The sequence below is a fragment of the Lampris incognitus genome, chromosome 18, assembly GCF_029633865.1.
Source record: "Lampris incognitus isolate fLamInc1 chromosome 18, fLamInc1.hap2, whole genome shotgun sequence".
NCBI lineage: Eukaryota > Metazoa > Chordata > Actinopteri > Lampriformes > Lampridae > Lampris > Lampris incognitus.
The window spans coordinates 16327158-16352180 of record NC_079228.1 but is presented as its reverse complement, the minus strand read 5'-3'; the positions used below and the strand labels follow the sequence as shown (position 1 = coordinate 16352180).

Here is a 25023-nt window from a genome sequence, read left to right as displayed (position 1 = left end):
GGGTAAATCCAGACTCATGAGGCCCGGAAGAGACATTGGAGCAAAACTTGTCGGGCCGAGTGAGTCTCTCTCTGTCTTTTCAGTGAGATGGAGAATTTTAGTGGTTTGTGGAGTTGGTTGACATCTGTCGCTGGAACTGGGAGCCCAGTAGACTGGAGGTGATTGGTTCAACCTGCTTTAGAGAGGGGCGCATTCTTTTTTTTCTTTTTTACTGCCATACAGAAAATTTGCATTTTCATTATGTAAAAAAAGAGACCATTAGCCCATCAAGCTATTTCACATAAAACCTGTAATTTATTCATTTTCAGTAAAACTTTGACATTGTAAAATGCTGCTTTAGAAAAGACATGTGGCTTCAGCTGTTGGAAGGGTTGTAGGAACACAGGGGTGGACGTATTGCTTTGCGTCAGACTTGGGTGTTTCTTTTACAACAGTTAAATACTAACAACATCCCAAAACATAGGCATATATTTACACATTGACAATATTACAATAGTAAAAAGCCTTCAAGGTGTCCTCTCTTGCATTGTGAGCTTGTGGTTTTTATTTTTCGCATCATGCAAAAAGATTTTAAACAACGTATTTTAAAAAAAAAAGCTAACATAATCATGACAATGGCAATTAAAACACTAAATTTAGTCTCTTTCCTTTCGCCTGGTCTGTTTCCTCCTGTCTATTACCCCATTCAATACCAGGCTTGCTGTCCTCTACTGCCCTCTACTGGCCACAGCATGTAACAACAGGTTCGTTTTCCTGTAAATCGCCCCCCCCCCCCCAAAAAAAACCAAACAAAAAACAGCACAACAACCAAGTCGTCTTTCCATCTCGGCTACACATAAATAAACAACATATCACAATAAATAACTAGTAGCACATCTATGTTTTTGCCCATAGTGAGCAGTGTGTACTATCGACAAGTGTAAAAACAACTGCCGTCAGACCTCTTTATGACAGAGTGTATGCACAGACTCTTACCAAAAGGCCTCCCTTTAGATGCGGAGAAGCTTATCAAGAATCACTGAGCACAGAAAAGTTTCTCAAAATCATCTTGAAAAGGAAATCCACTCTAAAGCACATCATTCACATTATCATTACAGTCCTGCACAACCAGCTCAAACATCCGTAACGATGAATGCAGCAGTCAAAGAAAACCAGGAGTCGAATGTGTGATGATCTCCGGCAACACGTCTTAGAGCTGCTGCATGGACAGTGAACGAATCGCTGAAGTCACGGAAATGTTTGAACTTTTATACCCAATTTTGCTGATTTTATAGCTGTGCTTACGGTTCCAAACTTGATCTGGGCACCTGTGACAGTGTCCCACACACCTGCCCCTTATCTGTGGATCATAAGAGCAGAGTCTTCCTTTAGGAGACAGTTGTTCATGTACACGAGTCTAGTACAAGTTGGCTCACAATCATGCGAGTAACACTGGAGTTATGTTTAAAGGGTGGATTTTTACTTCAACATCTGCTAATCGACTGTGGCCTTCCAATGACAAGAGGATGGGCAAGGTATTAAAATACTTTGGGAATCCCAGCTCCTGCTCCACTTTAACATGTGACCAGTCATAGCTTGCAGGTGACAACAATCTACATCAGCGTTCCTGTTCTTGGAGGCTTGGGGCTGACCCTTCCATTGTACCACACCACAATTTTTCTGTGCTATTGACTGCCGACCACAAGACATCTATTATGGGAATCCAGACAATACAAGAGATGATGATGATACAAACTCCCATTAGATGGTGCATACCTCAGCAGAAGCATAACACTACAGTGACTGGTTATGCATGCAAAGTCACAGGACAAATTAATGCTGACATAAAATAAGGTCCGTCATAAGTGAGGCTTTCAGATTGTTTGCAGAAATCTTTGTTGCAGCTGAGCATTTACACCAGACCACTTCTGAAAGAAATGATTTTTTTTCAGTCAGATTTTTTGCAGTGTGTGACAGAACCATCTCTGAACAGAGCTTCATGGTGCAGCGGTTTGTCTCGTCTTGGTACAGTATCCCTCAGGGAATGAAAAACAAACAGCAAAAGAAAAAAATAATAACACAATGGTGGGCCTGCGTTTCCATAGCAACCCAGGGAGGATGGCGTTTGAAAGGGTACCATCATCCATGCCCTGAAATCAGTCATCAGGATGTTTGAAGGCATCCCTGCAAGGAGTCAGATATATTGTACACCGTTAAAAACCAGAGGTCCTTTTTTGACGTTTGGCTTTTGACGATTTAATCGCATCTGCCAGTCAGAATTAAGACAGCGCTCTTTACAACCCAGAGCTTTATATCCATGCTGCATGGCCCATTCTACCTATACTGCACACTCAGCTCACTGCAACACAGCGTTTGGCACCAGTGACATATCGGTACTGAATAGGTACCGATACCAAATTTATCGATATCTATCGGTACACAATCATAGTAGTCCACAAAGAGAAGTGCATGGCTTTGGCACAGAATCAGCTGGAGCTCTGAAAGGACAATCTGGAAACAGAGGTGAAAACAAATGAGGACCAATAGCATTTCGGTATGATACAGTACAGCTTTTTGAACTATGGCACATTCAGGAAAGCCCAGTGTTTCAAACATCAAAACTGGTTTGTACAAGCACATCACAATGCTTGTCTCATATGCCTATATAGTTGCATACAGGTGTTTCTTATCAGACGTTGGTTAACAGCCTGTGTTGCATATGCATGCCACTGCACAATAACCAAGGAGAGCAGCATGTCAAATACAAAAATGACCACGGTGTGAAGCATGATTATACCATGACGCAAATCTGTTCACTTGAAATATGCAAGCAAAATAAATCATGATCAAGGTTGTGGCTACAGCCGTTATATCAGGACATAACCAAACCCAATTCCTCTCCAGATAATCTTCCTTTTAGCTGGAGTGAGGAAGATGCTGTTAGGTCCCAACTGACCTCCACAAAGCATTGTGAACATCAACACAATTAAAGGACCGTCCCACCTGTGGAACCGGCTCATAAATACACAAAGAGAAAAACCAAACGGTCAACACAGGGACAAAAACAATAGCACATTCAGTCCATTGGATACTGTACAAACTAGTTACAGTCTCCCCGACCCCTCTCCTCAGTTTGGCAAATCTCCCTGTTGCAGTGCAGATTCTCTTGCCGTGAACAGTTGGCGGAGTGTGTGTTTGTGTTTGTTCAGTGTTACAGTGCCTTTATGAGCAGTTGTTTTCCTGCTGTGGCTGAGGCAGAGTGCAGCTCCATGTCTTCCTGTTCCTCCGGGGTTTGGAGGAATACTTGGCACCTTATTGTCCACTTGGCACCAGTGCTGGTAGTGTGGTTCTTCTTGTAGTGTGTGTGTGTGTGTGTGAGACATATTTTGCACCACATAGCGTCCTCTGCGTCACATTACACTAAGTGCTGGTATTTCCACAGAGCTATTACATGTGTTAGGTGTGTATGTGTGTGTGTGTGTGTGTGTGTGTGTGTGTGTGTGTGTGTGTGTAGCTATCTGTGTGTTTGTGTTTAGGCGCGTGGCTCCAGTTTGTGCGAGAGCTCGAAAAGCGTCTGCTGATTGTCGATGATGTGCAGGTAGTGAACGCTTGCTCTCACCTCGGCGCTGTCGCCACCGGTTACCTCGTTTCCTAGGAGACGGACCAAGATGCACACATTTGTTATTCTATAGGATGGTTTAATGTCAAACCAAAGTGAGCATGCTTTCGCACACGCACACACACACATGCACGCGCACGCACACACGCACGCACGCACGCACGCACACACACACACACACACACACACACACACACACACACGTATTTTGGATACCCACAGGGATGAACTTTGTTCTGTAAGAGAACAGTGAGTGGGTCCTTGGAAATGGTTGCTTGGAAGTAGCGAGTGGAAACGTCGAGCATCAACTTATAAAACACCCACAGGCTGCTTTGTCTACACAAATCTGACAGTAGGTGGCGTAAGACTCACGTTAATGACTGAATCCAAATGTTGATACCTTGACATGAACAACGTCTAACAGCAGCAGAGGCCACAGGCGTTAATTAGCCTTGTGAATGTGACTAACCAATCAAAGACCATGCAGAGGACACTCACCTTGTTGATCACTTTGGCAGTGGCGAATGAGGCGCACGGTGTCTGCGATCATGTGCTGTTCGGAAGACATTTTGCATCAGCATAATGACAACACACGAGATTTTCCCTGGCCGGCCGACTAAAAACACAATCTTACTCACAGCACTGGCCTGGAGGACGACTCACAAGGTAGGAGGGAGAGAGCTACTTTTTTTTTATTTTTTCCCCCCTCCCTTTTTCTCCCCAATTGTATTTGGCCAATTATCCCACTCTTCCGAGCCACCCCGGTCGCTGCTCCACCCCCTCTGCCGATCCGGGGAGGGCTGCAGACTACCACATGCCTCCTCCGATACATGTGGAGTCACCAGCTGCTTCTTTTCACCTGACAGTGAGGAGTTTCACCAGGGGGACGTAGCGCGTGGGAGGATCACCCCCCCCCCAAAGGGCCACAACCAACCAGAGGAGGCCCCAGTGCAGCGACCAAGACACATACCCACATCCGCCTTCCCACCCGCAGACACGGCCAATTGTGTCTGTACGGACTCCCGACCAAGCCAGAGGTAACATGGGGATTCGATTCGGCAATCCCCATGTTGGTAGGCAACAGAATAGACCGCCACGCTACCCGGACGCTGGAGAAAGCCACTTTAATGAACACACAATGGAGAAATGTCCAGCACACAGTCATTAAATGAACCGTTTGCCCTTGAGCAGCTACACCGTGGCAGTTCGGTATTCAGTGGTAAAGCTATAGTTTGGGGATTTTAGATTTCAAGCGTTCCAGCAAGTTGGTGACCTCCTCAACCTTCAAGATAGCACAAACCCCCAGATCTGATATGATCAAAACACATATGGACACTATACTAGATTTCAATACCGAACGAGCCACCGGGGTAACATCTCAAGAACATCCAATGAAAGCACTTGCTTGGCCCATCATTGGCTGCCGTTGACGCTGAGAGAGACTCCACTCACCAGCTTCTCAAAGTTGACCAGGTTGTCGTGAAAGGTCTTGTTTCCCTCATGGATGAAGGTGATATCTAGGTGGAGCACAAGTTTATTAACCTTCATCAAATGGGGAAAAAAATTGTATGCATATGTCTGTTTGTGTTTGACTGTTTATGCATTTACCTTTTAGCAGAAGTGGCATGAAAGGGATCTTGGGAGGCTTCATGCGTTTGAAGGCCTCTCTGTAAGCTTTGTGGTTTAGAGAAGGGTCCTAAAGAGAAAGAGAGAGAGAGGGGGGGCGTATGGAACAAAAAAATGTGAGATGAAAAACGATAGAAGAGGAACGATGTACCAAAACAGCGGAACAAGAAATGAGGAGGAGGAGGGGAATGGGGTTAGAGAGAAGGAGGGGTGAGTAGGAAGAGTGACGGGGAATTAAGTCAACTTTCTACCGACAAAGCCTCACCGAGATCATATCACACAGGCAGTGAGTCACCAGCATCACAAAACTGGATGGTTATCACCACTGATGACAATTCAAAGTTTTCAGTCTACTCTTATCGCTCCAGCTCTCCCCCTATCTGCTTCAACACCCCGCCCCCGCATCCTTCAGCCCCATCAGTTGACTGGAAATACAACCCGCCCCCCCCCCCATCCTTCAGTCCCACCAGCTGACTGGAAATGTTAAAGAGAAAATGTCCGCTGACGTTCTTACCGTGATAAGCTCCAGCTCTGAGAAGAGCTTCTTGAACTTCCCTGGACATTTCTAGAAAGAGGTCATAAGAAAAGAAGGCAGATAAGACACAAAAACAGGCAGGTGTGTGGATAAATATAAAACACACACACACACACACACACACACACACACACACACACATAAATGGTAAATGGACTGCATTTATATAGTGATTTTCTAGTCTACCAACCACTCAAAATGTTTTACAGTGTGTGCCTCACATTCACACACACATTCACACACTGATGGAGGAGGCTGCCATCCAACCTGCTCATCAGGAGCAGTTAGGGGTTCAGTGTCTTGCTCAAGGACACTTCGACATGCTCTCTGGAGGAGCCGGGGATCAAACCAGTGAACTTCTGATTACTAGATGACCCGTTCTACTTCCTGAGCCATGCCGTCCCCCCCCCCCACACACACACACACACGCACGCAAACCCACCTCCCAGGTTTGGTTGAGTCTGCTGACAGCCGCCGTGTTGAGGCCCATGATGATAGCAAAGGCAGTATTTAAATTCCGCTGAGACTTACAGCTACAAACACACGCACACAAACATAGAAAAGTCTTGAAAAATATAAAAAATATCTTATATATGAAATGAAAAATGTACAAATGTACATGTATACATTTTTTAATGTGTGTGTGTGTGTGTGTCATTACTGTGCTGCAATCTTGATGAACTTCTTGAGCAACTGCACCCTCTTATTTAGCGACACACACATGAGCACTTCGGACATGACCCACTGCTGCACTTCGTTGCAGCGCTGCAGCAGCACTGACAGGGCCGCTGTGTGGCCAGCGATGGGAGCACGGCTAAGAGTGTAGTACGCCAGCTCCTGCTGCATGGGGAGAAAAGATGACGTTTATATATATATAGTATATATATATATATATATATATATATATATATATATATATATATATATATATATGTGTGTGTGTGTGTGTGTGTGTGTGTGTGTGTGTGTGTGTGTGTGTGTGTGTGTGTCTGAGTGCAAGCCACAGAGGATTAGCTGCAGACCAAACACCTTTGAAAGAAGACAGGCATCCACTCCTTACATAACATGTGCATTTAGGTCCTGACATTCAAATCTAAGAGGCTTTCACCAGGGTGTTAGAAGATTTGAGGAGCTCTTTGATCAAACTGTAATTGCCACGTTGAAATGTCAGTTACTCTGATGGCACAATATTTCTGAAACCATTCAAGGGAGCACGTTTAATCACCGTTTTGTGGCACAGTGTCCAACTCCCTGCCTAAGCCCCGTTTCACACTTGTCAAAAAGCAGTGTTCAGCATTAGCTGCTATTGGCAGCCTGTCAGCAGGAGCTTTTCTGGACTCCTGATCCAGCAAGTCTGATGCAACACCTGCATCTATAATGTTTGTGTTCCAGCAATTTAGAACAAGACAGAAACTTACCCCAGTGTGTGTGTGTGTGTGTGTGTGTGTGTGTGTGTGTGTGTGTGTGTGTGTGTGTGTGTGTGTGTGTGTGAGAGAGAGAGAGAGAGAGAGAGAGAGCGAGAAAGAGAGATAGAGAGCGAGAGAGAGAGAACAGCTTATACCTAATCAGGGATGCTGGAACTATAATCTGGGAGGGGGTTCTGTAAATGGGAGGGGAGGGGGGGCATGGACTATTTCACCCCTCACTTTCCTGGTGCCCCAGCAGCCCCACCCTGGACAGCGCTGTCCAACACAGCCGTGCTGACTAGACTGAGCTATTATGAGCTATTAATGGGCCTGACCCAAGGCTTCAATTTTAAATAATTTGAGTAGGAGACAGCTATTAAGAAAACTAGAGAGTAAGAATTAAATGTTCATAAAGCATCTTTATTATTATGACAGTAAAAAATGATTCATATCAAAGAGGCATAGCCTATGTAACGCAAGCTCATGCCGATCATGAAACCTCAATAAAATCCTTCAATAAAAAGTGTAACATCAGAAGTCATTAGGCAAATCACAGCCCCTTGAAGGTACAAATATTTATAGCCTACTTGGACAAGAGACCACTTCTGAATGAAGGCTGGCTATTCCATATAGTCATCCATCCATCCATTATCCAAACCGCTCATCCTGCTCTCAGGGTCGCGGGGATGCTGGAGCCTATCTCAGCAGTCACTGGGCGGCAGGCGGGGAGACACCCTGGACAGGCCGCCAGGCCATCACAGGGCCCACACACACACACACACACACACACACACACACACACACACACACACACACACACACACACATTCACACCTAGTGACAGTTTAGTATGGCCGATTCACCTGACCTACATGTCTTTGGGATGTGGGAGGAAACCAGAGCCCCCGGAGGAAACCCACACAGAGATGGGGAGAACATCCAAACTCCACACAGAGGACGACCCAGGACGACCCCCAAGGTTGGACTACCCCGGGGCTCGAACCCAGGACCTTCTTGCTGTGAGGCGACCGTGCCAACCACTGCGCCATCATGCTGCCCCATCTGGTACTGTCACTAATACCTAATACCACAATGATAATACCACTATGATAATACCACTAATACCACAATGATAATACCACTAATACCACAATAATGATACCACTAATACCACAAATTTAAAAAAACATCTACGGCTCCACCACCCCACCCAATTCACCAAACTTGGAAAGACAGCCACCGCTGCAGTTCCATCCCGGCAACTGGCTGTTCCTGAAGCTTTCGGACGAGTGTCTAAATAGATGTATAAATGAATAAACGTGACAGCACCAATTCTTTATAAAAACAAAGTTTGGTGCAGTAAAGGGAAGTTGTCGATAGGACAATGCACCCCTACTTCCAACGTCTATGTACCTAATGGAGCTGAAGAGAATTCAAGAAACCTCTACAGTTTGTAATGTGGATATCTGTTTCTGTGTGAGAAACAGAGACAAAGAGAGACAGAGAGACAGAGAGAGAGAGAGAGACAGGCAGGCAGACAGACAGACAGACAGAGAGAGAGAGAGAGAGAGAGAGAGAGAGAGAGAGAGAGAGAGAGAGAGAGAGAGAGAGAGTACCTCATGGATGGAGTTGAAGAGACTCCAGTCCAGGTGTGTGAGAGCCGCCGCAACGTCCCAGGTGTTCATACCCAGGAGACGCACAGGCCTCCTGCTCAGTTCAGCACTGTCTGTCAGAGGAGGCTGCACACACACACACACACACACACACACACACACACACACACACACACGTCAGTATACAAAAGGACGGTAAACTTGTGCACAGATATAGAGACAGACTGATAAAGACATATGCACACACAGAAACACACTCGCAGACACGTTTTCAGTTTTCACTAAAGACTATATGGCTATGAAATCAGTGACCTGTCACTGAATGAGTTGCACAAGGGCAACGTCACCCCCCTCCTCAACAGGCGAGATGTTCACTCAATGCAAAATGATGGGGGTGTTTCTGAAGAAACAACATAAAGCAGTTCAGAAACCCAGGCTCAGAAATCTGGGTAGGTGTCTCTGAAAGCTGAGAGGGGAGTGGTGCTCTCTGCTACACCATACGTACTGCTCGGTAGTTAGATTACCTTACAGGTCACCATATTTCTTTTTTTTTTTAAATTTACCCCCCTTTTCTCCCCAATTGTATCCGGCCAATTACCCCACTTTTCGGAGCCATCCCAGTTGCTGCTCCATCCCCTCTGCTGATCCGGGGAGGGCTGCAGACTACCACATGCCTCCTCCGATACATGGTTGCCAGCTGCTTCTTTTCACCTGACAGAGAGGAGTTTCGCCAGGAGGACGTAGCGCGTGGGAGGATCACGCTATTCCCCCCCGAGCAGGCGCCCCAACCGACCAGAGGAAGTGGTAGTGCAGCGACCAGGACACATACCCACATCCGGCTTCCCACCCGCAGATACGGCCAATTGTGTCTGTAGGGACGCCCGACCAAGCCGGGGGTAACATGGTGATTCGAACCACCAATCCCCATTTTGGTAGGCAACAGAATAGACTGCTACGCTACCCGGACGCCCCACCATATTTCTTTTATTCAAACTGTATTTCTACTGTTTCGCATTCACGACCTGAGCGAGTGGGGCTCTCTTCCTCTCTTTGTGAGAAATGCTTGAGCAATCGGCATCTTGAGACCAATATTTAATATATTTGTTTTGTCAGTTTAAAGAAAATGCTCATTTGGATTTGGTGGAGAAATCTATAAAAGGGTAAAGAGTCTGCCGACCTGCCAGCTAGCTAATACAGTTTTCTTTTTTGTTATTTTATTCTAAATTGTGCCAATGTAAAATTCTACCCAGAATCTGAACTGGGTCTACTTATTTTATGATGCCAGCCAGGGCTGTCATGATATCAGCTTTTCACTACATCATTATCACGGCCAAACGAATTCACGATAACGATATTATCACAGTATCTATGGAAAATTGAAAAAAAGAAATGATGCTATCAGTCAAAGTCATCTTTAACTTTGTTTATTGTGGTTTTTATCTCTTTTGTGGCAAATGAATTACACTGAAACTACGAGTGTAGGGACGTGGAGAGAGAGTCCCTAACCATAACTGTACAAAAGCGCACGTAGTGAATTCAGAGGGAGCTGGGAATCTGTCGCAGCCGGGAATTGAACCCGGATAGCTCACACCACGGGCGACTGCGCTAACCAGTCAACTAATGGGTCTGACCTGTTAGCCAAGGGTTAGCAAGTCTAGTCATCTGTGGTCGTTACATGTACAAAAAGAACAATTAGACTTAATGGATAGTGAAAAGGCAACCAGATGAACCAATGAACAAAAGATCCATGAGGCCTAACATCTGCCATCGATACCATGTCACCTGAAACAACATCACCTGGGGGAGCAGGGACAGGGAGTTTGTGTGTGAGACCACCAGCTGACAACTCACCACTCTGATATACTGTCACTTAATGTCCCCTGACCATGTCCTTACATACTTTTTCCTCTTTCCATTTTTCATGACATATTTCACGTGGCAGTAGCATCCACACACTGGTAGTAGCTAGCTAGCTACTGCGTCACGTCAGGTGTGTGTGTGTGTGTGTGGGGGGGGGGTTGTTGGGGGAGGGAGACAAAGTGAGAACAGAAAGAAATGGAAATGATTTAAGAGGCGCTGGACGCGATATTATCATATGTGTATTATCAACATGATATCAATCTTTTAGTTTTTTAATATCACTGTTACCATCAATACCGGTATATTGCAACACCACTAATGCCAAACCAGTGTAGCTGTCCAGTAGGAGGCCAAACTGCAGTTTGTAAAATGCAAAATGTTGCAATCAAAACTCAACCATCTTACCAATGTGAACATACTATGTCACTGAAGGAAGACATCATATATCAATTTTCATGCATGACACAACCAGTAGATGATGTAATAGCTACCGGGAGGCAACAAATACCCGATTAACCACTTGAAGATGACAGGGACACAGTCACCTGCTAAAAACTTGCCGATGGAATTTTTTGACATCCATCTCTGCTTATATGTAAGGAGGTGGGGGGGGGGTGTAAGGAAGTGGGAGGGGGAATAATGTATTCAGATACCATGATCTCAGTGAGGTCCCTACGACAGGCCATGAGCTTGCCCTGTGGGGTCAGGGACTCTGAGTACACACAGTCGCTGGGCTGCAGCATCCTCCGCTCTACAGAGAGACGAGAGGGGGGCACAGGAAAGAGACACAAACACAATAGAAAGAGAAGGACATGGCAAATGTCAGAACATGAGAGAAATTAATTCAAAATTACTGTTTGGAGACGTGTGTGTGTGTGTGTGTGTGTGTGTGTGTGTGTGTGTGTGTGTGTGTGTGTGTATATATACCTCCGGTATTGGAAACCACAGCAAGCACCATGTCCCCATCTGCCCTGTCCAACTTTAGACCCACAATCCTCAGCAGCTCGTGGGCCTCTAGTGAGGGGTGTGTGTGAACGCTCAGGTATGAGTCCGCACTCACATGCACTTGACAAATAACTGAAGAAAAACAGACAACAAAAAAACAAGTGTAAGATAAAACTTAGCAAGTGAAGAATATTGCGGGTACAGTGGATAAACGTTTGCAACACATATGCTGAAGTCCAAGTCGTAGCAGTGATGTAGACCTTCACAGACAGATAATTATCAGTCTCATCCATGTAAACAGGCAGACTCTCTAGTGTGGCCACATGTGGACTTACTGTATTCAAATATTTCACTCATCCTCCATTGAAATTAAAAACTGCAAACACTATTTTTTTTATTATTATTATTATTTCCCCCTTTTTCACCCCAATTGTACCCGGCCAATTACCCCACTCTTCCGAGCGGTCCCGGTCGCTGCTCCATCCCCTCTGCCGATCCGGGGAGGGCTGCAGACTACCACATGCCTCCTCCGATACATGTGGAGTCACCAGCTGCTTCTTGCCACCTGACAGTGACGAGTTTCACCAGGGGGACGTGGCGCGTGGGAGGATCACGCTATTCCCCCCAGTTCCCCCTCCCCCTCAAACAGGCGCCCCGACTGACCAGAGGAGGCGCTAGTGCAGCAACCAGGGCACATACCCAAATCTGATTTCCCACCCGCAGACACGGTCAATTGTGTCTGTAGGGACGTCCGACTAAGCTGGAGGTAACACGGGGATTCGAACAGGCGATCCTCGTGTTGGTAGGCAATGGAATAGGCGGCTACGCTACCCGGACGCCCCCAATCTCTAATTTCTAATACTTTATGTCCCTATGTGTGTGTGTATGTGAGAGCGAGAGAGAGAGAGACAGACTGTGTTACCTTCTCTCATCTCACTCTGTGGACTTCTGAAGTGCAGACAGTTCTCCTTCAAACTAAGCTGCTGATAGAGCTGCTTGCTCTGAGACAGAGAGACAGGGACAGACGCAGAGGGACAAGGCAAGGTAAAGAAAATTGAGAGAGAAATTGAGAGGCAAAAAAAACAGAAAACCATTTCAGGTGAAGATGAACATCCATCCATCCCTTATCCAAACCGCTTATCCTGCTCTCAGGGTCATGGGGATGCTGGGGCCTATTCCAGCAGTCATTGGGCAGCAGGCGGGGAGACACCCTGGACAGGCCGCCAGGCCATCACAGGGCCCCCACACACACACACACACACACACACACACACACACACACACATTCAGACAGTGTAGTATGGCCGATTCACCTGACCTACATGTGTTTGGACTGTGAGAGGAAACCGGAGCCTCCGGAGGAAACCCACGCAGACACGGGGAGAACATGCAAACTCCACACACAGGATGACCCGGGATGACCCCCCCCCCCCCAAGGTTGGACTACCCCGGGGCTCGAACCCAGGACCTTCTTGCTGTGAGGCAACCACGCTAACCACTACGCCAAGGTGAACATGTCAAGTAAATTGAATGCAACAGTCTATCCAACCTCCCCAACCCCTCCACATCAATCTTTCTCTTTCTTACCTTTTGGGTTGGGGGGCAGTCATCCACTGTACTGCAAGAAACATGGACACAAACAAGTCAGGAGGAATGCATGTTACATTTCCAAACACAGCCACTTGCCATAAGGCAGATATAAAGTATTTGTGAACAAGTGACCTCTCTCTCCCTCTCACACACACATACACACACATGCACTTACTGTCTGCGGCGCAGAAGCTTCTGGAACTCCTTGAGGTCTTTCTCCAGAGTGGGAAACTCATAGAGGTCCTCTAACACACATCTGTACAAGGTCTGAGAGAGACGGAGGCCAAAGGTCAAAGGTCTGCAGTCTTGATATGTGTCCTCGTCCACTCATTCACTCAACAGAAACTCGGTAACAAAACCAAATGTGTATACTCAAACCAACACAAAATCTGCCCGATGCAGCTGACCCAGGTGAGTGGGCACATGGTGGAGACACACACACACACACACACACACACACACACACACACACACACACAGAGGGAGAGACAGAAACACACACACACACACACACACACACACACACACACACACAGGGAGAGACAGACACAGAGACACACACACCGAGAGAGAGAGAGACACACACACACACACACACACACACACACACACACACACACACACACACACACACAGAGGGAGAGACAGAAACACACACACACACACACACACACACGCACGCACACACACACACACACACACACACACACACACACACACACACACACACACACAGGGAGAGACAGACACAGAGACACACACACCGAGAGAGAGAGAGAGACACACACACACACACACACACACACACACACACACACACACACACACACACACACACACACACACACACAGAAAGAGAGAGAGACAGAGAGACACACACACACACAGAAAGAGAGAGAGAGAGACACACACACACATACACACACAGAGAAAGAGAGAGAGACAGAGACAGACAGACAGAGAGAGCCACAGAGAGCGAGTGTGAGTGAGTGAGTGAGTGAGTGAGTGAGTGAGTGAGTGAGTGAGTGAGTGAGAGAGCGAGAGAGAGAGAGTGAAGAGGGAGTGAGAGAGAGTGAAGAGAGAGCGAGAGAGAGAGAGAGAGAGAGAGAGAGAGAGAGAGAGAGAGAGAGAGAGAGAGAGAGAGAGAGAGAGAGAGAGAGAGAGAGAGAGAGAGAGAGTGTGAGTGAGTGAGTGAGTGAGTTTCACGGTTCCAGTGTTGGCAGTCCAGAAATTAATCAGTCTCATTCTTCCTTAGCGTCCATATTTTTTTTATTAATTCTATAAATCTCTTTACTATCTTCCCCTCTCTTCTCTCTCTCTCTCTCTCTCTCTCTCTCTCTCCCTCTTTCGCACCCTCAGACGGGAGAAACAGCAGATGTGTTGGCAGGTTAAATGTGATATATGACTTAACAAAGCTCTTGTATCCATCACTGTGTGTGTGTGTGTGTGTGTGTGTGTGTGTGTGTGTGTGTGTGTGTGTGTGTGTGTGTGTGTGTGTGTGTGTGTGTGTGTGTGTGTGTGCGCTAGTGTGTGCGTACACAGACTAAAATGCCAATGCATGCTCAACTCGGGCAATTTACAACTTGCTAAAACACAGACATTTCTCACACACACGCACAAACACAGACATATACACACACACACACACACACACACACACATTGACATCCATAATCACTACCCAATGTAGCTCCCATCCCTGCTCCCCTTGCCTTCGCCTGTTACTAGGCAACTATCACCTGGGTTACACACTCCGTATGAGATTATACCCATGCCAACCCTCACACTTTCATTTCCATGGCAACCTAGCACCGAGCTATGGAGGCATCAGGTTATAGAGGGACAAGTGATTGTGTGTGTGTGTGTGTGTGTGTGTGTGTGTGTGTGTGTATGTGTGTGCTTGTTAACTTGGCTTCACGGTTGTCGAAAGCCCTCAGTATTCAACTCGATATGAAAAGGTAGTAAGACCACAGCTGACGCAGGTAGCATTTGGGGAGAGAACCGCTGACAGTAAATACTGACTTTGTGACTGGACCGTGCACGGATGTACATGTGTTTACAATACCAGCACTCTTCCTGCGTAAATATATCATACACAGAAATCCAAGTTTCATCATGCACTATTACAATAATGCATTTTATGTTGGATTTTTTTATACCTTCTGCATGACTGAATTGTGTGGGATGAATGCAGCATCATCTGGACCACTGAAGCTTGTAATGAAGAGGTATGCCACTGTATAATGCCTCAGTCTGAATAACAATAATATAGAGGGTGTACTGTACGTTGTCACAGTTATAGCTTTCCTTCGTATGATTGAAATTTGGGCACGTTATTTTTGTCCCTCGGTTTTTTTGGCTTGTCCTTTTTCCAGGAAGAAAGACAAAAATCAACGAGGCAGTCAGCCCCCCCCCACCGGGGGACACAGCTGAAACCCCACAAGGTTGTAATGGCCATGCCAGGAACAAAAAGGCTTTGGTGCAGGGCAGAGCATAGGAAAAGACTCTCTCTCTCTCTCTCTTGCTCTCTCTCTCTCTCTCTCGCTCTCTCTCCCTAAACAGCTGATATTTTCCATGTAGAACTGCAGGAAGGACAAACACATACTGCAACATAAGGGGGTGTAGAAAGCAGCACGGACTCAATGAGAGGAAAAAAATTCAGAGAGACTTCTGAAGGTCTTGAACACAATATTTTCCTTTAAAGACAGATTAAAACAAAAATCTGGGTGGTGTAGCGGTCTATACCATTGCCTACCAACTCAGGGATCGCCAGTTTGAATCCCCGTGTTACTTCCGGCTTGATGGGGCCTCCTTACAGAAACAACTGGCCGTGTGTGCAAGTGGAAAGCCCGATTGTGGTTACGTGTCCTGGTCGCTGTACTAGCACCTCCTCTGGTCGGGCGGGGCGCCTGTTCAGGGGGGGGATAGCGTGATCCTCCCATGCGCTAAATCCCCTTGGCAAAACTCCTCACTGTCAGGTGAGGAGTTTTGCCAGAAGCGACTGGCGACTCCACTCGTATCGGAGGAGGCATGTGGTAGTCTGCAGCCCTCCCTGGATCAGCACAGGGGGTGGAGCACCGACCGGGATGGCTCGGAAGAGTGGGGTAATTGGCCAGTTACGATTGGGGAGAAAAGTGGGGGGGGATCAATCACTACAGTGTGTGTGTGAGAGCGGGAGGGTAAGCAGGAGAGGTCATACAGCCAGGGCAGGTACATACAGCCAGGGCAGGTGAAAGACGGGCGGTTGTCCATACCTTCATAAAGCTCTTGACATTTTCCTCCTCTTTGAGGAAGTCCTTGTAGAGTCTGCTCCAGTGGGAGACCAGCTGCAGTACCTTACGCTTCCTGAAGAGGGCGTCCTTACCCTCCTCCTGACCCCTGCACCGTGCACTGCTGTAGGTGAGACCAGTCAAGTAGACAACAGGGGGCTGGAAGGAAGTGTATAATTGTGGAAATGGCATCTGGCGTTGGGGTAGCATTACTGTGTATGGTGGAATTTGACGTACATACATTAAACACGTTTCTGTGTGTAAGTATGCAGGTGTGTGTCTGTGTGTTGTGTTTTATAAGGGGAGTTGGGTGTAACTGGCCATGTGTTGCTCAGCGTAGCACATTAACACATAAGCTTGTGTCTCCGTGTGTCAGAAAGGATATTGCCCCAGCAGTGCCTGGCAGAGGTCACTGGTTGACATGAACACCAGGTAGGTCAACAGGAAGTCATCCAGCAGCATCTCTGCAACGCAGCAAAAACACACCGTCAGTCATTCACCGGGACCTCCCCGGCAGAGCGGGCTGCTGGGCCTTTCCCTTTTGTGAGGAAGTAGAATAAAAATATGGACAGATGGAGTACCCTTAGCTGCCATGAATCATTCATGTCAACGTCGGGGGGAGAAAGCAAGGCGGGCATATAAAACCATCTGACAGCATCCGGTTACTCGGAACATTACAACTTCCTGCCTTACCTCGCCACTCGCAAGCCGATGCGACTACATTTTGCGTTCGCTAATGGTATTCTCTTTGTATCAGTCACACAAACATGTCTCAACAAAACCCTGGGGTATCAGATCACTCGTCTCTAAAGAGAAGACCCAGATACGGCACGCTCCCCACCCAAACTGATGGCGGCCTAGCAGCACCAGCGTGCTAACGTACGTTAAGAGGAACGCGACTGCGGGAGCCCGTGTTACTAATGTTGTGCGAGGTTTGTTCGGGAGCGGGTTTGGGAATCTGTCAGACCCAGCAGGTGTTAAATGGGCGAAAAGCGAATATAAACAGTCCCCGAGGCAGATGGGTAATGATCTATTGTTAAGGGAACCATGTGGCGTTGGGTTCCTTCCCCTGGAAAACACATGACCCAAATATGGTTCTGTTGGGCAGAGAGCAAAGGAATCAATTATAGAAGACTGAGCGGAGGCCCCGCCATCAATAATTCATCAGCCACCTTCCCTTCGCCGATAAAACTTTCCAACACAAACAGTTTGAGTGAGTCATGCTCGTGCTTTTTTTTTCTTCAAATGTCATGCACATTGCTTATCTGTCATTTTCCATCCCCCCTTCTTCCAATGATCTGTGGTATAGCCCATCTCTCTCTCGCTCTCGCTCTCTCTCTGGTATCTAATCTAAGCTTGGCCACCCAATCCTCCCCCCCTCACCCCTTCCTTTTTTTCATTTTCTCCTTCTCGGCATGTTACTCCCCCCTGCCCCCCCCCCCACATTACTCCTTTCCTCCTACGCTCACCCTCTCTTGCTCTATGCGATGATAAATACCCATTTTCATCTTCAGCGTATGCCCTCTCTTTTGGCCGCTGGCACATGCAAAGTCAAGAACATCCACTGATCCTGTGCGTGTACCCCCCCCCCCGCCCAACAAACAAACACACACACACACACACACACACACACAGAGCACTGAAGAATAACTCATTCAGCTCTGACCTTGGGGAGTTTTTGTTATTTCTACTGAGGGAGAGGATGAGAAAGAGAGAACATGTGTGTCTACTGAATTTATGGCAGTAATCTGGTGCTGTAGTCGTTTCTTTGTGTGAGGTTTTTGGGGTGGGTGGGTTGGGCTGAGTTGGGTTGGGTGGGTCGGAAAAATATAATCTCTCTTTCATTGAAAGCTTGTTCTCACCTGTTCAACATGCTATGGAGCTAACCCCCACCAAAACGGCATGCTGATGCTCAATACCTCCCCAGAGGGCCTAGGCACACGCACGCACACACACACACACACACACACACACACACACACACACACACACACACACACACACACACACACACACACTTAGACTCATACACATACACACACACACACACACACACACTTAAGACTCACACACACATTTAGACTTACACATACATACACACACACTTAGACACACACGAACACACACCCCACACAGACTCACACACACACATTTAGACACACATACATACACACTTAAGACTCACACATTTAGACTCACACACATACATACACACACATTTAGACTCACACACACACACACACACACACACACACACACACACACACACACACACACTTAGACTCACACACACACATTTAGCACACATACATACACACACACTTAGACTCACACACCCACACACACGCAAACAAAGCTCTGTCTCATGTTTATTCAATGTGTACAGACAGACAGGCACGCGCACATGCAAAAGCAGTCTAACACGTACAAACATGCTTTATCTCTGCTTCTCTTTAACTCTTTCACCCTCTACCCCGCCCCCCCCCCCCGGCCCCCCGCCACCGCCAAGAGGAAAGAAAATCAGCCGAGGCCGCAGAGAAAAGAGCGAGAGTGACTCTTTTGCTCCCAGTGAATAAATATCAGGCAGTCTTCTCCCACAAAGAGCATCTCAGTTCTCCTTTTCTCTGCTCTCCTTCTTTACTTCCTGCCCTCCTCCCTTCATCCATCCCTCCATCCCTCCCTCCCACTCCCTTTATTCGCATCCTGCAGTCCAGCGAGGCAGTTCCCTGTGGACTGTTTAGAACCGGTGTCATCAACTAAGCAAGTGAGAGCATGGTTCCCTGAATCACCAGTTGGGACCCAAACTGAGCGACCCGTCTGTCTGGTTTGGATCCCCATGTGGCAGAAGTACTGATCTAATCAGTCGGGCACTAAATCCATTCAAGTTTTGCAGAAGTTCAAGAGCTCTTCCTATGAAACACTGATTCTGTATTTTATTCTCTGCGGTCTGTTTTTCCCTTTCAACCACGTGTGATCACCTATGGCCAAAAAATAACCATGAGTAGGGGGGGTCCGGGTGGCATGGTGGTCTATTCTGTTGCCTATCAACATGGGGATCGCTGGTTCAAATCCCCGTGTTACCTCCGGCTTGGTCGGGCATCCCTACAGACACAATTGGCCGTGTCTGCGGGTGGGAAGCCGGTATGTGTCCTGGTCGCTGCACTAGTGCCTCCCTCTAGTCAGACAGGGTGCCTGTTCAGGGGGAGGGGGAACTGGGGGAAATAGCGTGATCCTCCCACGCGCTACGTCCCCCTGGCGAAACTCCCCACTGTCAGGTGAAAAGAAGCGGCTGGCGACTCCACATGTATCGGAGGAGGCATGTGGTAGTCTACAGGCCCCACCCGATCCGCGGGGTGTGTGGGGGGCGGGGTGTGGAGCAGCGACCGGGACAGCTCAGAAGAGTCGGGTAATTGGCTGGATACAATTGGGTAGAAAAAAAAGAAAGGGGAGGGGGATAATAACCACAAGTAACAATGCAGAAATGCACTGCAAACCTATAGAGGGTGAACCCAATGATAACTGTCAGTTGACAGAATACAGGAGCGTTTGGAGCCAGAAACTCCTCCAGTGCCTCAGGGGAACTCTTTAAGTAACTCATTAGAACATTTAACTTCTTGAACAGCCATTATATTCACAGGTAATGACATGGCTGAATGCACACATACATACACAGACAAGTTTGCATTCAGTGCTCACTAACACACACACACACACACACACACACACACACACACACAGTAGTCCGGTAGTCGACTGTGATCAAGGAGGTGAATGTTGCGTTGGGGATCTGAGCTGCAGTTACACATTCCTTCAGGAAAGAGTGAAGAGCAAGAGGGGAAACGTCGCAGTGGAAGGATAAGAGGTCGGGCTGTGTTGCGACTTGTTCTGTTGGCTTTAAGATGCTACCCCTCGGTAAGAGGAAGGAGGAGGTGCAGCATTAGACTCGGTATCTGTGGCCAACCAGAAAAACAAAGACAACCCCCCTAACGACTTTCTGTCTCTTTATTCGGCCTCCACAAAAACATCCGTACAGCCGGGTGTGTTTAAATTAACACACGAAGACATTATTTTGGGTTTAAGAGTCCTGCTTGTGTGAATAACTCTGATTTATGGTATGTTTGTTGTAGGGGTGGGTTTCAATACTCAGCTCTGTCTTTTTATCCTGCTGAGTGGATGAAATATCCAGACTCGATAAGCTGTAAGTAAAACTAATCTCTTAATGAACTTTGTTCTCCAAAATACACTGCCGTCGCTTGCTGGGGCATAATAAAACTACATACAGTAGAGTAGCAAAAGGGATATAAAATCTTTACTGTGGGTTCAACTGGTGGAGATGGCATGCGGGTACGTCTACGCCCACACAGGCAGTGCGCTTCATTTTATTTACTTCTGACAATCAGCAAAAATGGGCACCGACTGTCAGTGAATCAACATACAGATCGATTCGGTTCATTTACTTGATTCAGGTTTGACCGAACACTATTGGACCCCAGCCCTAGTTTGTTTGCCGTTGCGCTAACTCACCGCTTTCCCTGCTTTCCGGCGCCCCTCTCTGGTCGTCCAGTCGCAGGTCGCTCAGTAGGTGCTCCAGGATCTTCAGCGGTGTCCCCGACACAACCACGTACCTGTAAGAGGAAAAGTCACGGTAGCCTTCATCATGGGAGTGTTTAGGACGCGCGCCGCCGCCACCACCCCTACTTCCACCCGCTCCCCTCGCGATGCCGTGGACGCTGCGAGAGTCCTCCCCAGCATCTTCGTCATCGATGTAGCGGAGATGCGGAACGTCAAAAGTGGGGAATTTCGAATCGCTTTCTTCATTGGCGATGTCGTCATCATTATCTTCTTCTTCATCGGCATCGTCATCGTCGTCCTCAGCTTCTGCAAGGGTAGCTAGTTTGGAGGCCATCTTCATATCATGACACCTCTGGAGACGCCTCCTGACCCCACTTCCCTGTCTGAGCTCAACATGCCCAGGGAGTCTCGTGGATTCCCCCCTGTCCACCAAGAGCTCCTGAGACTAAAACCCATCTCCTCTGGCAGCTCCTAGCACTGGAAGGGAACTGGGTGCAACTAGAGTTGATGCATGCTGTATACACAGACACCCACATACACACACACACACACACACACACACACACACACCCTTAACCTGCCTGTAACTGACACTCCCAGCACTGTGCCCGAGGCTTTCAAACACAAACACATTTCAAAACCCTCAAAATGACACACGCACTTCCACGAGAGCTAGGAAACAAAACGCACTTTGAACAAATGTGTATAAACAAACAGTAAATATTCCTGGATGCACACAATGCACACATTTGTACAAGGCAGCAAAACTGTCTTGTTGTCGTCTTTGTTTCCCTCGGCTGAAAACAAGAAATCTATTCATTATTCCCCCTGCCGGAGCCCAAGGCTAACACATACATTGTCTTGGAGCAAGCGCACACACTCGTGCACACAGTGGTCGAAGTAAACACTGGTGGTTTGCATATGCATGCAAGCTTGTGTTGCTTCTACCTTGAGATACTGGCTGCACTGCCGTGAAAGTGGGGCAGAAAATATAATAATAAAAAGGGTTCGAGAGAGAGACAGACAGACAGACGGCAGACGAACAGAGAGCGAGAGAGAGAGACAGAGAGAGACAGAGAGAGAGAGCGAGAGAGAGAAGACTGTTGATCTTAGATTGTTTTTGTTGCCAGTATTTCTTGGTTATTTTTACAGGGGGCGGGACTTACCTCTTGTTGCTGTCTTCCTCTCTGGCTCCGCCTCCCGATGAAGTGGGGGACGGTCTGTCTGACGGTGATGTCACAGATGATGTCACTCTCTGCAGCACCAGCACGTCCCGCCCTCGCTCCTTCAAACACACCCTCCCCACTACCTCCTGAGGTAGAGACAGACAGACAGACAGACAGAGAGACAGTCAGACAGACAGAGAGACAGTCAGACAGACAGACAGACAGACAGACAGACAGACAGACAGACAGACAAGAGTTAGTGAAGGAGAAGACTGACATACTGTTAAAGTTTGGTCATGGAGTCAGGGACACTTTTCAACAATTGACATAACTTCTGCAACGAGCAGTATATATTAATTTCAATTAGATATTCACCATTAATTGCATATTTGTCATGAAGTCTACATGCGCCCTCTACACACACATGTAGAGTGACACAGGCACAGGTACATTTATACACACGTGGACTTTTGGCCCTAGTACAGGAAACCATGTTCCTGTATGTCATCAAGTGACCATGTTGAGGATTACAGAGCAACCAGAAATGTAGGCCCAGACTTTGAACAACCTCCTATTCATGGCATGCTCAGCAACCAGATCTGTGGATGGGAAGCAAGCATGCACACACACACACACACACACACACACACACACACACACACACACACACACACACACACACACACACACACACACACACAGGTAGATCTGCATAGAAGTATGCAGAAACAGACTCACAAAGAGAAATACAGGTATGAGGAAGGTGGCAGACACACCAACACACACACACACCTACACATCTGTGATGACAGTGCAAGGGGGACAGGGGAGCAGATGGACAAAGGCGCTCAATAGGAAAGACCCTGAGGAGGACAGCCAGGACAGAGAGATCAAAGGAAGTCGACAGCAGAGGAGGACGGATAAAGGAGTGGTATCTCTCCTCCCATCTGCCTCCTGCTCTGTTCCTCAAAACCGGGGTGGTACAATACGGACGACTTAAAATCCAAACTGCAAAAAAAGCACAGAGCACCACCCCATACTTCACAGCGTGTCGCCCTGTAAGTGAGTTATATACCAGTTGTAGATGTGTTACTGCCACATGACGGGACAAGGATGTGCTAGTCCACACCTGGCAACACAACTGAGATTAGCCAGCTGGCTTTTGATACATCAGCGACGTCGAGACCTCTGGAGGCGGTGGCCCAGTTGGTTTTGGCACAACAGCCGAGCTTTGTGGGTTGTATTACAGTGGTTTAGAAAGCCTCCCAGAGAGACAGATTATGAATTTGGCATGACTTGTTGGTTTTCAAGAAACACAGTCACTCCGAGTTCATCTCTTTCAAAATGACAAATTATAGCGGGTCATCGTTTTACAATGTAGCACTCATTTATGCATTTACCAGGTTTCTCATGATGGGGAGTGAAAATGGCTCCACAAAAGCTCATCTGGATAAATTAACAAACAGCAGCGTTATCAGTATTAGTTCACCAAGGTGTGCAAGATTTGCTTTGGAGCTCTCACAAGTTGGGATGAAAACAATATTTTTCTATTTTTTTTTATTAAAAAGTATCTATCAGGGGCATCCGGGTAGCGTAGTGGTCTATTCCATTGCCTACCAACATGGGGATCCCGGTTCGAATCCCTGTGTTACCTCCGGCTTGGTCAGGCGTCCCTACAGACACAATTGGCCGTGTTTGCGGGTGGGAAGCCGGATGTGGGTATTTGTCCTGTTCACTGCACCAACGCCTCCTTTGGTCAGTCGGGGCGCCTGTTCAGGGGGGAGCAGAAACTGGGGGGAATCGTGTGATCCTCCCATGTGCTACGTCCCCCTGGCGAAACTCCTCATTGTCAGGTGAAAAGAAGTGGCTGGCGAGTCCACATGTATCAGAGGAGGCATGTGGTAGCCTGCAGCCCTCCCCGGATCAGCAGAGGGGGCGGAGCAGCGACCGGGGTGGCTCTGAAGAGTGGGGTAACTAACTGGCCATGTACAATTGGGAGAAAAAAGGGGGGAAATAAAAAAACAAAAACAAAAAGCAGTGTTATTAGTATTAGTTCACCAAATTGCACAAATTTGCTTTGGCGCTCTCAACAAGTTGGGAGGAAAACAGTCTTTTTCTATTATTTCTTTATTAAAAATTTTCTCTCTGTCATTGCCTCACTTTCTGCGTAGTTGTTTTGGTTAAAACGGATGTCCCCCCCCCTTCTTTTCCTTTTGCATGAACTCCCATGGGTTATGTAATGGCCACACTCGGGTTTCACTCTTGGCTCGTCAATAGACGAGCAGCCTAATAGCATCGTTAACATTCAGCATTTTATTTCCTTTGGAACAGCCACCGCATCTGAAAACAGCAGAGATGTTAACATAAGATGCCGAAAGTGCAACAGAAAAAGCTTTGCTCCTGAGATCTAGCAGATGAGTCATTTGCATTTTAAATCATTACGGCAAATCTAGCAGAATAATCAGGAGCGTGAGGTTGCACAGCGCTCAGCACACAGTAGACCCAGAAAGCTCTCAGTACACAGTAGACCCAGAAAACTCTCAGTACACTGTGTAGACCCAGAAAACTCTCAGTACACTGTGTAGACCCAGAAAACTCTCAGTACACTGTGTAGACCCAGGAAGCTCTCAGTACACTGTGTAGACCCAGGAAGCTCTCAGTACACTGTGTAGACCCAGAAAACTCTCAGTACACTGTGTAGACCCAGGAAGCTCTCAGTACACTGTGTAGACCCAGGAAGCTCTCAGTACACTGTATAGACCCAGAAAACTCTCAGTACACTGTGTAGACCCAGAAAACTCTCAGTACACTGTGTAGACCCAGGAAGCTCTCAGTACACTGTA

At 47.3% G+C, this 25023-nt stretch overlaps 1 protein-coding gene across 1 annotated transcript in view; it reads right to left on the bottom strand.

The window, feature by feature from the left end:
- Positions 1-272: 272 nt before the first annotated feature.
- rapgef5a (Rap guanine nucleotide exchange factor (GEF) 5a) overlaps positions 273-25023 on the bottom strand; it is a 71463-nt gene continuing 46712 nt past the window's right edge. Inside the window, exons 10-26 of the mRNA XM_056298469.1 lie at positions 22181-22326; positions 20967-21067; positions 16828-16906; positions 16428-16572; positions 13349-13440; positions 13171-13201; positions 12506-12584; positions 11566-11715; positions 11292-11389; positions 8782-8904; positions 6421-6599; positions 6202-6292; positions 5739-5789; positions 5207-5294; positions 5051-5115; positions 4097-4151; positions 273-3630 (exon numbers count right to left, since the gene is read on the bottom strand). Coding sequence (XP_056154444.1) covers positions 3512-3630; positions 4097-4151; positions 5051-5115; positions 5207-5294; positions 5739-5789; positions 6202-6292; positions 6421-6599; positions 8782-8904; positions 11292-11389; positions 11566-11715; positions 12506-12584; positions 13171-13201; positions 13349-13440; positions 16428-16572; positions 16828-16906; positions 20967-21067; positions 22181-22326 — 1692 coding nt within the window. The 3' untranslated portion in view covers positions 273-3511. The remainder of the gene's footprint in view (positions 3631-4096; positions 4152-5050; positions 5116-5206; positions 5295-5738; positions 5790-6201; positions 6293-6420; positions 6600-8781; positions 8905-11291; positions 11390-11565; positions 11716-12505; positions 12585-13170; positions 13202-13348; positions 13441-16427; positions 16573-16827; positions 16907-20966; positions 21068-22180; positions 22327-25023) is intronic.